Source organism: Nomascus leucogenys, chromosome 2 (assembly GCF_006542625.1).
Source record: "Nomascus leucogenys isolate Asia chromosome 2, Asia_NLE_v1, whole genome shotgun sequence".
NCBI classification, from domain to species: Eukaryota; Metazoa; Chordata; class Mammalia; order Primates; family Hylobatidae; genus Nomascus; species Nomascus leucogenys.
This window is the reverse complement of record NC_044382.1, coordinates 103,604,418-103,619,150: the sequence shown is the minus strand read 5'-3', so window position 1 is coordinate 103,619,150 and position 14,733 is coordinate 103,604,418. Positions and strand designations below refer to the sequence as shown.

At 36.7% G+C, this 14,733-nt stretch overlaps 1 protein-coding gene across 4 annotated transcripts in view; it reads left to right on the top strand.

Annotated features, from left to right (window-relative positions):
- Window positions 1-14,733, top strand: part of MCTP1 (multiple C2 and transmembrane domain containing 1) — a 596,589-nt gene that overhangs the window by 216,263 nt on the left and 365,593 nt on the right. The window contains exon 1 of one of the 4 annotated variants that reach the window (XM_030816943.1): window positions 10,266-10,457. The exons of the other annotated variants lie outside the window; for them this stretch is intronic. Within the exon in view, the coding sequence (XP_030672803.1) occupies window positions 10,401-10,457 (57 nt within the window). The 5' untranslated portion in view covers window positions 10,266-10,400. Of the gene's footprint in view, window positions 1-10,265; window positions 10,458-14,733 lie in introns of those variants that run through there. 4 annotated transcript variants of the gene reach the window in all.

The window sequence follows — 14,733 nt, the reverse complement described above, 5'->3', positions numbered from 1 at the left end:
CTCAGGGCTAGTTGGGCTTCCTCACAGCAAGGCAGCCCCCAGACAGTCAGGGCATCTAAAGGCTTTAAGAGAGACTGTTCCACTGCGTAAGGGGGTAGCTGCACAACATTTTATGTTCTAGCCTCAGAAGTCACATGGCATCACCTCTGTCATACTTTATTGGTCAAAACAGTCACAAAAGCCATCTGAGTTTCAAGGGGAGAGAAGACATAGACCCCACCTCTTGAGGAAAGGAATGTCATAAAATTTCAAATATGTTTCAGAAATTGCCACAAAGGGTAATTGCAGTAGTTCCTGCAAGGAATTATGAGTAGAGAAGTATTATAAAGGATGGAAAGTCATGCCCGGGAATGAGAGGTGGACAGGGCATTGAAGGGGATGGCCTTGGGGAACAATTGGCTCTTAGCAGTAAGAGAGGGATTCTGGATGAATTTCTTGTCTCTGGTTTGGGCAACAGCCTTCCGTAGAAATAAGGAAGGAGACACCAGGGTGAGTAGGTTTGGGGTTGCGGGGAAGGTGTGGGGTGGGATGGCAGTGTTAGTTTGAGATGCCATGAGCATCTCCAGACGGAGGTGTCTAGGAAGTAATTTGATTGATAGACTGTAAACCCCTTGTGGGCAGGGGCTGCATTTGTATTAGGTTGGTGCAAAAGTAATTGTGGTTTTTGCCATCACTTTTGCACCAACCTAATATGTCGGTCATCTTTGGTGTCCCAGTGCCTTGTGCAGAGGGCTCAATGACTTTGTTAATATATAGAGGCAAGAGCTCAGATACGGGCTAAAGACAGAGATGTGGGAGCACTCTGACTAGGGATAGTGATGAGTGCCGTGGACCTGGATAAGATTATTTTGTGAGAATATAAAGCAGATGTCATCCTAGATTGGGTTTTTCAGGTTGAATCTGGACAGCCAAAGCATTATGACAATATTTTTTAAACTAAGTGTTTTACATGGTCTTGAAAATTAGAAAATCTGGTCCTACAATCCCATATAGCAGCGATGAGTAGAGTGGAGCAACGTCAGTACCCTTTGAATGGTCATGTGATTGCCTGTGTGCCGCAAAACTGCACGTGTATCTGTGCACTGCATACCTGGTCTGCCTTGTGAAGTCGGGGACCTCTTCTCTCTAGCAAAAAAGCCAAGGACTGAGGACCGATTCCTCTGGAGCAGCAGCATTTAAGCGGCAGGAGAAGAAAAGATTGAGAAGGAACAGCTCACAGACATTCAAGAGTGTGCATAAAACATAATTGCTAATTGGTTTGCTGACAGAATTAGCACCAATATTTTTTAATTGAAGTATTGGCCAAAAAGAAAGCTAACTAATTTGTATTTAAAAATTTTAAAAACTATGCTTTATTTCTCACCTCAACGTTAAGTGATTCAAAATTAAACATATAATGTTGATGGTAATAACAAACACAGTAGGTAACTGGCAGAGACATAATTTATGCCTAGGTAGTCCGGTTTTAAAACATACTCTCTTAACTGCCGTGCAATATTGCCTCAGACATTTGCTTAACAATCTCTAAAATTGTTTCATGATGTGGAGAGGAAAGAAAGGAGCAGCAAGAAAGAATGAAAAGAGACCTGAAGATGGAACTAGATGGGGCCCTGGGCAGAGGCCTGAGTGTGGGGCTGTGTCGAGAATTCAATCAACAATGAGACCAGGAAAGTCACATCGCTAGGGGACTAAGCTACATTTTGATAACGAGACTATATAAATTGTGTTGAGCAAAAATGATTGGACTGTTTGTGGAGACGAGAGGCTGAAAGAAGGGAAGTATTATAGGTATTATTTTTCATGGTGACAGTTTATGAGCTAGTTCTGCAACATGCTGTATCTCTCAGGATGGCAGTTTCTGGAAAGAGTTCATGAACTACATTAAACTGGAGGGGAACAAAACAGCAGATTAAGGACTTAAAGAAAGAGACCCTTTGGATTCAGGTTTAAGTTAACTTTTTAGACCCTGGCTGGAAGAGTCTACACTGGATTGCTTAAGTGGTATAGGAATCACTGAAGGCCTTTCCTCACTGTTTAAATAGAAAACTTTGCTTCACATTTAAAATATGAGTCAGAAGGTGTTATTTTTACCCAATCAATTCCAAAGTATTATTCTTAATAAAAGTTGGCAATTTATGGATCCAAAAGTTCCATTTTAAGTTTAACTGAAAGTTTGGTTCAAAGTAGGAGGTATCCACATCTACTTCTTTATGTTCAGTGCATTTTGATTCTGAAATTAAACTTGCTTTGTTTCCAGGAGAAAATGACTTTCAAATTAAACTCTGGAATATGTGCTTCATTTTAGATTTCTCTAAAGTATTCCAATGTTTACCTCCTAGGATTTGTAAATGCAGAAATAAAAAAGTCTCCTTTCATTTCCCCTGCAACAGTGAGGGGAAAAAAGATGGAAACTAAAATTTATCACCCTCCTCAGATATATTGCCTAAGAATAACTATATCCAGGCCTATAGTATTTTATGGTGGTTACTTGCTCTGTAGTTCTTAAGTCCAAAACAATTGCAGTTTTTCTAATTGGTATATAATAAAGAGGAATGATATGACATAAATGATTTCCTTGGGTTGCCATCCATCCTCCTGAAAAATTGTGCCTACAATAGCACTGAAATTATTTAAAATTGGAATCTATCAACTCTTCCTAGGGAACATTGTGTGGAGTTTCACAGGGACTGAGAATGAGTACTCTGGAGCCCAAATGATGGAGTTTGAATCCTGACTATGTCCCCTCCTGGTTGTATAATCCTGGGCAAGTTGCTTAACCTTTCTTTGCCTCAGTTTTCTTATCAGAATGGGGCAAATTATAGTGTTATTTCATAGGCTTATTATGAGGAATACATAAATTAATGTTGGTAAAGTAGTTAGAACAGTATCTAGCAAATAGTAATGCAAAATACATGTTTGGTGTAAAAATAGTGAAATAAAGTACCATGTAAAGAAAACAAGTTGTAGTGTTTGAGGATGCAGGTTCTAATCCCAACTCTGCTACTTGTTAGCTGTGTACATATGGTCAAATTACTTCACCTCCATAAGCATCAATTTGTAAAATAGAATAATTGCTCCAAGTAGTACCTACTTCACAGAGTTTCTGTGAAGATTAAGTGGGATGGTCTATGGCAAGCACAGAGCAGAGTGCTGCTCCATGGTGCCAGTGATTACAAACATATTTTTTAGTTGCTGTGAGTTCTCTGCCCTTTTCATTAAGGCGTATCTTCAATTCTTAACTTCATATTTCAAGGTCATTTCTGGACATCTAGAGACCCGGGTAAGGATGCTTTGAAATGAATGGCCACGGGGTTAGAGTGAGATTAAGTGAGAAGTTAGATCAATTACTTAAGATCCCAACGGGCCTTGTGGGGTGGCCTTATATTAGGGAATTTCCCACTGTCTGTGGTCTGGCCCAAAGCCCCGTGGGCCCAGAAACCACACTTGTCAGCAGCTTCAGAGCACATCTGTCCTCCAGAACTGGACTCATATTAATGAAGCTCGTACGACTAATGTGGGAGATCAGAATGCCAATGTTGCCATTTACAATGAGAAGTGAAACAGCTGAAGATGGGCGGCTCATCTTCCCACCCAGTGCATTTTGTTCCTGTAGGCAGACTACATGGGGAGCAAATCGCTAACCCGGCTGTCAGTTTATTAATTTATAAGGAGAGACCTAGCTGCTGAGTTGCTCCTCACCTTCCTCAAGTTTTAAGCAAGGTCTCCCTAAAGACATGCCAGACAGGATCCCATATTTGTATCAGAAAGCAGCTTGATGAGCATGGAATCAGAAGGGCAAGCTGTTCTCAGACCCATGGGTATAATGGAATGAGAGAGGCAGAGCCACAATAGGGAGGGCCACCAGCCTCTAGCACCCTACCCCAGTGTTTCAGTGGCTACTGCCTATGCTTACTTCCAAGGCTGCTTTTTGCTTAGTTCCTGGTCTGAGACGGACTGTCCATGGGACACATCTGGCTTTTAAAAGCTTTTGTTTTTCTCATATTGTGTAGAGGCTAAAATTTAAACATCAGGAATATTCATATAACAACCCAGAGCTGTAGCCTTTCTTGAAAAACTCCAGCGATCTAGCCCTTTCCCACATCTGGTCAACCATCTGGAGCTGAGCAGAGACTGTCTCCTTTAAAGGAAGCTTGAGTGCTGCCTTCATTCAGTTCACTGTCGTCTCTGCCAGGTCCAAGACATTGATCAGCATTACCTACTGGTAATGCGTGTGCCTTCAGGCATTTGAGTTTGCATCCTTCTGACAATTGAAGTTGCCTTTGTTTATCTATGTGCTGACCTGCTATATATTTATTTCAAAGTTTAATTCTTAGACGGCAGTCTTATTTTCTGATTTTCAAATTTACTGTCACCCCTAAGCAGGGGAAACACATCTTGATTTGCAAGTCCTAGAGGGTTACAGTGATATGAAGGCTGAAGTGTAAACCTCATAGCCTCAAGGAAGTGGGATACCCCTAATCTGCCTCAGGAAATGTGTGACACTGCTGGCCACGCTTCTCTATTTCTAGATCAGGAGCCCTTTCTTCCTCCTAGCTGAAGAATATTAAGCCCTCTCATTTTATGAACTTTTTGTAGAGCTACAGATATAAACTTCAGTGAGGGAAACGTCATGTGAACATCTGTATTTACAAAAGAGATACATTTGGATGTATTGTTTGAAAATGTACTTACCATGAGGTTTCTTTAAGGAACAAGAGTTTGTTTTAACTTTGATGTTATAAATTAATAATCAGATACGGGAAGATATATGCACCATTTGTTAGGATTCCTAAGAACTATAGGCTTTTTAAATTTTCACCATCTCTAATAAATGGAGAAAATATTATGTGATTGGATCACTGATTGTAAAAAATGAACTTGTCTTCCAAAAAAGTATTTTTTTCTTCAAATGAATAACTTGTTCCCCCTTTAATTCTTTTCTTTTTTCTTTTTTTCTTTTTTTTTTTTGAGACGGAGTCTTGCTCTGTCACCCAGGCTGGAGTGCAGTGGCGCAATCTCGGCTCACTGCAAGCTCCGCCTCCCCCGTTCACGCCATTCTCCTGCCTCAGCCTCTCTGAGTAGCTGGGACTACAGGTGCCCGCCACCACGCCCGGCTAATTTTTTGTATTTTTAGTAGAGACGGGGTTTCACGTGGTCTCGATCTCCTGACCTCGTGATCCGCCCGCCTCGGCCTCCCAAAGTGCTGGGATTACAAGCGTGAGCCACCGTGCCCGGCCTCCACTTTAATTCTTATTAATTTTCTAAATAAATGAGGGTTAATCTCTGAGTTATTGGTTTGGGAAAATAGATTGACTTGAGAAGATAGAAATGTCAGTTCAAGGTCTTACTATATCTCACAGGTTCATACTACCTCAAATTTGACCAGTTTATATCTTGAATAATCTTTGGGATGCAAGGTTGTAACATATTCTGTCCACAGCATCTCGTATGTATTTCTTACACTAACATTTACTCCATCTTATTACACTACTGTAAAATTAAATAATGCATCAGCATAACCTCTGGCACATGGTTACTTCTCCATTTCATCATCATCATCATCATCAGTCTGCCTCCAAGTATTTTTCTTCAATTAGTCCGTAAATGTATGTATTGATTCTATGGTCTGCTTCATGTTTGAAACCTGTAATACTGTACGGGGTACATAGCAGATACCCTGTAAGGATTAATTGAACTACTCAGAAGAAATAGAAATTTTTCTCAGTTCCCCTTTAGATATGCAATCTAACATTATTGTTGCTAATGCTTCATGAATAATGACCAAAGAACATTTAACTTTTATATTTTCTACTCAATAATTATAGGTAAATAGCAGAAAAAAATAAATTTTTAAATTAAACAACAAATTAAAAAATAAACAGCAAAGGACATTATAAACAATAGTAAAATATACACAGAAGAGTGATATCTATAACTGTCATAATTGACAAAGGAATAGAAAGACCTCCTAAATATTTGTCAGGAAAAGGCAAATAATGCAATAGAAGAAAAGGCCAATAATAAGGTAAAATACTCAACTTTGGTAGTAACCAGGGAAATCCAAATTAAAACATTGAGACTTCATACCAATCAAAAACAAAAAACAAAAATATCAAGACTCTTGGTATTTCAGCATCTCGGATCATCAATACTATGGAGATTGTTTACAAGAGTTTGGTGTGACAAAAGTTCTTATACACTGTTGGTTGAATTGTAAACTAGCCTAGTTTTGTTGGGATGCATTTTGGAAATATCTAGTAAAGGTGAAGGTGTGCATATCGTATGACCCCACGATTCCATTCCTAGGTATTCATCTTTAAACAAATACATGCACATGTACAAGAATTATACTAGTTTGATAATAGCAAAAAATTAGAACCAACTTAAATGTCCATTAATAGGAGAATGGATACATAAATTGCAATGCTGCACAGTAGTTAAAATGAATAAACTAAGCAGAACCACATGTAAATCTTAAGAAGATAATGCTAAGCAAAAAAAAAAAAGATTTAAAGGATCTATACACTATTATATTTGTATAAAGTATAAAACATGCAAATTAATATCTTGTTTATGGATATTATGTTATATAATATGTTGTATTTGTTATGGATATGTGTATATCTAATAAAAAGTATTATAAAAGATATACAGTAATGATATAAGCCAACCCAGGAGGGCGTTTACTTTTGGAGAGAGAAGAAGGGATGGGATAGGTAATGGGATAGGTAAAGCTATATGGAGGCTTCAGATGTGTCTGTTAATATAATGGTTTACTTATTCCAGAAAACCAGAAGTGAATTTGGCATAATTTTAAATAGAGGCAAGGAGAATGGAAGGAGGGTGTCAACAGAGTAGGAGGTTTAAGTTACTAGGATCAGTGGGCTTAGAGAATAAAATAGAGCCAAACAGACATCAGTTTGTCAACACTGTATAAATTCAGACCCTCATTAGTCATACCAAAAGTCAAACAGCCCTTACTCTTGCTTCAGACTCTAAGCACCTTCAGCTGTGTCATTTTTAAAAATGGGTTGAAACTGTGGAAATCTAAGGGAATACAAAAGCAGGAGATGTGATGAGCATATCTAAGATAATGTGAAGATTTTGAAGACTAGAGCAAGCCAAAAAAGGCAACAAAAGGTTTAGATTTTGAGTTACTTAGGAAAGCAATTGTTATGCCCAATTCAGAAGCCTGAAATGTTTCAGTGAGCTGTTAATAAACAAGTTTGTTTACTCTGATCCAAGACTAAATGAATATAAAGCATATTATTATAAACACTGGACTGTTGATATATTTGCAGTTGAATAAATCCAAGCTGTATTTTATAAAGCCAATAAAATTGCTTGCAGGAGGCCAAGAGGAAAAAAAAAAACAAAACACCCAAAGACCTTGGCCAGTTTTAGAAGGCACATTGGAGATTCTAATGCAGCTTCCTGTCTCTGTCTCTCTCTGCCCTTTCTTTTTCTCTTTTCTGTCTTTGGCATTCACTTTAACCAGACTGAAAAACTGGAGTATTCATAAATTGGGGCTGGTAAAGAATGGAGAGTGGGACAGAAAAGAGCACCATCATTTCCACATTGTTTTAAAAAATAATAAAGGAGAGTAGTCCACTTAGAGTGAGTACAATGTACCAAAATATGGAAATAAAAAATATTAAAATATTTTTTTAAATGTAACATGTTCTTTTCAGGTTACCTAATGAATACATTAATTCATTTTAATTTTACAAGATTTATGCAGGAGGTAATAAACTCAGCAAAACATTGATCTTTCTTTGTCCCCCATCACTTCCTTACTTCAGATCTCTTTCCCAGACCTAACCACGTGTCCACAGTTGGTGTGCAGTTTTCTGGGCCCTTTTCTGTGAATATGCATATAAAAAATGTCTATACTCATAACTGGGATAATATATTTTTCTGCAATATGTTATTTCTGCTTAACATCTTTTAGGGAGCTATGCATCTCAGTGCATCTAGATAACCTGATTCTTTAAAAGAAAATAACTAGGTAGTATTCCTTAGTATGATTAACCCATTATTTATTTAACTCTTCCACTGTTTATGGCTCCTTGCATGGTTTCCTGTTTTGACTACTGTAATTCTCCAGTGAACATTCCAGTATATTCATCATTTCAGTAGAGGGCAAATGTGACTTAATGCATAACAGTATCTGGTAATTACAGTAGTATTATCAGGAATCTGCCTTTCACGTATTTGGCTTTGTTTTTCTCTTCATCAGCCTCATTTTTAGACAACCACTTTTAGACAATGTGGTAGCAGATACAACAACCAGCAGCTCTACTCTTAACATTCTACAAACTTAACCTCTTTCTCAATGTTAGCAAAAGTGGAGAGGTTGGCGTGCTTATTAGACCAGCATGGGTTATGTGCCCATCCTTGACCCTTGCGTTGTAGCTCTGTGCATAGTATGCATTGATTTTATGTTTTTGTAAATAGCAGATAAATAGACATCCTAATGGTGTCCAAACTTACATCACTGGCATTAAAGTGTTCTAAGTATTTGCTAGAGTAATGAAACAAGTATGTTGTTTCATAGCATTGCATATGAGAATGAAACATGTTATACATGGAAGATCATTAATATTCTAAAAAGGGGACAATTTCTCAATTCAAGAAAGTGTTGCCCAGTGTATTTGCTGGAAATTCAGTGATATGAGAAACACATTTCTTAACTTTATATTATTTGCCAAACCACAGCAAAAAAATCCATATTTTATTCATTTATTAAATAATTTTTTGATTAAATTCTGCTATGTATTGATGACCATGCCAATAGCCTGCTGAAACAAAATTCCTGCCCTCGGGTTTCTTACATTCTTGTTAGAGACCACAGACTATAAATAGGTAAACAAATGAATAAAGAAGAATATTTCAAACCGTGATGTACTATAAAGGAAATAAAAAAGATCATCCGATAGAAAGTAATTGGAGAAGGTTACTTCAGGGAAGGTAGTCGGGGAAGACCTTCCTAAATGTTCTGAAAAGAGAATATTTGAACCACCACCTGAAGATTGAAAATGAACCTTGAACCCTAGGCCTATGCTATTCAATATGGTAGCCACTAGCCATGTGTGGCTATTGAACACTTGCATATAGTGAGCTCAAGTGGAAATGTAACACAAGTGCAAAACATACACTGGATTTCCAACACTAGTACAAAAATGATAAAATAATTTTATAATGATTACATATTGATGATGTTTTAGACATACTAGGGTAACCATTACTAAAATTAATGTTTCTTTACTTTTTTAATGTGACTACTAAAATATTTTAAATTACATATATGCTTCACCTTATGTGTCTATTTAACAGCCCTGTTCTAGTTAGTTTCAGCCTACTTACTGTTATTAACATGGGCTTTTTCAGCTTTTTTTCCTTGATGAGGCTGATGGCAAGTGAATTTATGTAGTAGACTTTTCTCCAAGCATCTATGTGTATAATATTTATTGACCGAGGTATCTAAATATAATAATTCAATATTTGATCAAGCTTAATACAGCTCAGGGTTAAGGGATAACATGTGGTGGAGAAAGCATGTAAAATTGCCACATTTACTAGAGGAGTTGTATCATTTAGTCATGTTCCTTTAGAAGGGCTCACAAAACAGATAAAAGGGGACTCTGAGTTGGTGAGGTAGGCAGAGCTAGAAACACAAGGTAATGACAGCGTAGGAAAGGATTTCTGTGGGAAACAGCAACAGCAAAGCACGAAGATCTATTTCCATTTTCTACTTAGTGAAGGAGATTCTATTGTGTTGTAAAGCATGCCACTTCTTGCATGTTAAAATACAATTTTTTTCTACACATTGTTTTTATACCGATGGGAATGTTAGTGACTTTAGTGTTCCTTTTTTTTTTTTAGATGTCTTTCTGGGAGATGTTGGCAAGTTCTCACACCCTTAATAACATTAAATTAATTCACTGCAGAGAACAAGCAGAATAGTTTTCTTTGTGCAGTGTTGTTATTCTCATTTCCTGTTGTGGCTTTTGCCATGAGGAAGAGGCTGACTACTAACACTGCATGTTTGATTTAGCAGGTGAAGTTTTTAGTATTTAATGTGAGTATTTTAGGACCCCAGATATGATGTTTGTTATGTAATCTGTACTAACAGTTTTGCGATGGGAAACTCTTCCCTTACTGGTTTGAGAGTTGAGTCATATCCTGTGAATCTAAAGCTACGTTATTTAAACATCACGGGTTCTTCTTACTTTCATTCCAAGTAGCTGCTGCGCAGAGCAGCAAGTGCTCCGTGCAGGGCTGTTGCTAGCACTTGGAGGTGAACAGCCTCTTTTGCCGGTATTCAGTGAAGAAAGGCAAGCCTAAATATGCAGTTCTCTCACTGGAGTGAAAGATGTTTTGTTCATTTCTAATCAACTATGCTAGACAGCTGCAAGCTGAAAAGTGCCTGCAATTTGCCATTTATTTGTAATAAGGTAAGAAACATATTTTGGTTTACTCACTGGATTGTGGTAGCCTTAAATTAATGTGGCAGTTTAGGTATATGATTGTACCTTAGAAAAATGCCTTCTCACGGGGTATTGAAGGTTGCATTTGAGATTCTAATACAGATACTTTTTAATTTACAGTATAATCTACTTGTGAGATACATAGTGTAATACATTGATATTCCTTTTATGATCATTTTTAATGAAAAATATAGTGCCTGAGAAATGGAAACATTGTGGTAGCTTTATATTGTTTTTTGTTTTGAAGCATTTAGTAGTTACCAGGTTCTTAGTTTCTTATTTTTCTTTTGCTACCCTATGATCTCAGTTAAAGGTGAAACATGTATCAGATTTATATGATTATCTTCGAATAATTATAGCTCAATAATTATATTTTTCTATTGAAATAAAAAGTGGTCTTAGTAATTATTAGAAAGTTTAAAGTGGAAAATTAGTGAAAGCCTGTGGACCTTTCATATTTGGCTTTCTGTTTAAGTGAAAGACTAGCATACTTAGAAACTTCTGATTATTCTGTTTTAAAATCGTATGAGCTTGTTTATCGCTGCCTACTTTCTCACTTGCTGTTGGAGGCAGTCATACAAATTGTGTGGCTAGAGAAATCTGTGGACAGAGAATGAATGAGAGGTTTATTTTTCAAATTCTTTAAGCTTGCTTAAAGCTAATTCAAAGGTTGGGGTGACACAGGAATGTTGTCTTAGCTTCATGTTGGTTGAAGAAATAACATCAAATCAGTGTTTAAAGTGGTATTTGGTATCCACAGAACTTCGCATACTCATATTTAAGGCCTTTAAATTCCTTTCAGCTAGAAAAGGTTAATTTGATTTCGAGAGTTATAACTGAATTAGTAAGATATTAATGACTTGAGGTTTTCAAAAATGTGTCTGCTAATGGTTGGCATTATGAATACTTTCGTACTTCTTAATTGACTTACTATCATGCTTGGAGATTGTTTCATTATTTCAACTTCCAAACATATTTGAAGGCAGTATTTCAAATTGCAGAATACTGTATTCCAAATTGGAGAATACTGCTTCCTTTGCAGGTTTTTTGGTCTAGTTTGATGGAGCATGGATTTGTGGAATGATTATCAAAATGTAACATCTGACTTTTGCAATTTCTTAGCTATTGCCACAGCACAAATGTCCAAATCCTTACTCTGGGAAGTGAGCCATAAAAATGCACATGCCTAAAGGACAGGGGTAGATTTTGTATCTTTCGAAATTGGAGGTAGTATGGTAGATTGTTTTGATACACTGTATTTGTTGAAAGTGGTCAGCAAAAAGAGATTCCTCCAAAGCTTATCTTTGAAAAAGAGAAAAGAAAAATTTAAGCAACCAATGAACTTCAAACCCTTTCTGTTAGAATTGATCTGCTATTTTATATTTATGTAACTGTACTCTTTTTCAGGCTATGAGAATAGAAAAAGATGACTTTTCACAATTAGAGAAGTTAATGACTTATGTCCTACTATACCAGTGAACATGATAGATTTGAAAACAAAACTTTGCTTTGAAACCTCTTAACTCTTAAGATTTAGAAGACAGTTAAAAGTTTTCTTGTGCTGGTGATATTAATAAAAGTTATTCCTTATAAAAATTCAAAACATGATCACCATTTATTTTAATAAAAAATAGAACTCTTATGAAAAGTGTGTGCTATCTTCATATCCTGTGCTGTAATGTATAGTTTTAAGAGATAAGTGGAATCTATCATCATGCTATCTTATAAATAAATCCTAGCTCTGCTTTGTAATAAAGTTCATGTTTGCTTTGATTCCAAGAACTCTACAAATCTGCTATATGACCATTAGGAGATGAAGGTAAACAGATGGAATTAATAGGCATGTATCTTTTAAAATTTTTGCTAAATATAAATGCAGTGAGATAGCATGTGGCCTACATGACAAAACCCTGGGCTATAGGAGTGCAGTGGGAAGAATCAACACTTCTTCTGTAATACCAGAGAAGACCTCTAGTTTTGGAGGTGACAATGAAGCCCTTGTCTTCTTTTGATTTTGTTTCTCTATCTACAGAGTTTGGAAACACTATAATGCTAGATGACAGTGCCATACTTCCCATAGGTGCTTAGTATATATTAGTGATCCTGTGAACATTAAGGTAGATGAAGCATTTTGAACTCACCAGGAGAGTCTGTTGTTACAAGTGCTGAGATTTGTAATGCATATGCCCCTGAGATAAACCCAGGTGGGAAAGCTATGGAGATGGTTTGTTGGGCTTTAATTCCATCTTAATTTAGTTGAGATACTCAAATTAGTCATTTAGTCTCCCTTTGCTTGAGTCATTTCACTAGTGGGATAGGATTAGTAGTATTTATTCACGGCAATTTACAGCATACTGAAATATAACAAATCAAGTTCCAAATCTCACTCTACAGGGATTTCTCTCCAAGATGAAAATAATAATAATACCTAGCATTTAAGTCAGACTGTATAATAACTATTTATGAACTATCTGTTTTCCTTACAGCAACTTTATGAGGTATGGGTTCTATTATTATTATTATTATTATTCTCTTTTTATGATGGAGACACTGAAGTACAAGGAAATTAAATGACTTATTTCTGACATCACACAATTAGTAGTAGAGTGACCAGAATTGAACCTAGGTAGTCAGGCTGCAGAGCCAAGATACTTAACTACATTCTATGCCACCTTGTGTTAGAATCCCTTGGTCTTAGTAATTTGAAATGACTGCTATAAAGTACTACAGAGAGGAAAATACATCCTTTTAATGTTACTACATTTAATCATTTTAATGACTGCAACATTCTTATTCTTAGTGAAACCCAGGCCTTTATGAGCCAGAAATATACTGAAGCTGTTTGTGAATTTACATAAGATGGGGGCTTTTATTAACGCAAAATGTGTCTGGAATGAGCATACATAACTGAGAGCTCTCCTAGGTGATCATAGTCTTTGGTGATGCAAAAAGATTTCCCTTTTTTGTTGTTGTTTTTGATGTGCAGGTGGGGCAGAAACAGTTTTCAGTCTATATTTAGTTATTTGATACAGTCCCAGGAAAGCTTTAGAGAATTTTGTGTTTTGATAGAAGATTAATGTCATGTCTGCCTTTTTTCTGTTTATTCCCTAAACATTTCCTGGTGAAAGTCATTATTTGGGAAGGAGCACATTGAACGAATTGTAGAATGGAGAAGTTTAGGTCTGTTATACAACTAGGTCCATTTTGATTTGCTTTCCCCAGAGACTCCACAAATTGTCTTTGAAATTCTTGGGTAACTTTCAAACCTTCATGTTTCCTCGGGTCTTGCAAACAAGATGGAGGGACGGATGTATGCATGGATGAATGGATGGATGGATGGATGGATGGATGGATGGATGGATGGATGGATGATAGGGATAAATGAAGGTGTTCTCATATCTGTTCTGAGTCATGACTCATGTACCTGACACTGGATTGGGACCAGACTAGAGAATGTGGGCCCAGAGGAATGATGTATGAGATGTGAAAGAGTTTTCCTAAGTTCATCTCATATTTTGTTGTCTGATAGTTTTCAATGTGGGATGAATATAGCTATAAGCCATTTCTTGCCACAAGCCTTTCATCCTATTTCATATTAGTTTTTAAAATTATATATAATGAACTGGCCATGTGCAGTGGCTCACGCCTGTAATCCCAGCACTTTGGGAGGCCGAGGTGGGCGGATTGCGAGGTCAGGAGATCGAGACCGTCTTGGCTAACACAGTGAAACCCCGTCTCTACTAAAAATACAAACAATTAGCTGGGCGTGGTGGCAGGTGCCTGTAGTCCCAGCTACTCAGGAGGCTGAGGCAGGAGAATGGCATGAACCCAGGAGGTGGAACTTGCAGTGAGCCGAGATTGCGCCACTGCACTCCAGCCTGGGTGACAGAGCGAGACTCTGTCTCAAAAAAAAAAAAAAGTATATATAATGAACCATAATTGTTTTACTTCCTTGATTCAAAAGCTAAATGTGTGCAGATATATACGTATATATTTCTACACATTATTCATATGCAGAGAAAAAAAGAGACAGAGGTGGGATAAAATTAAAAGGTCAAAATAAATTTGAACACCTAAGTTAATGAGAATTGTTAAACTTTGACTATTTTATAGTTAATTTATTATGAAGAAAATAACCAAGATGCAGAAGAAACAATTATGGCAGAATATCAAAAAAGAAAGGTATTTTTAAGATCATTTTTAAATGCTTGTTTACAAAAGTATATGGCATCTCTTTTCATTT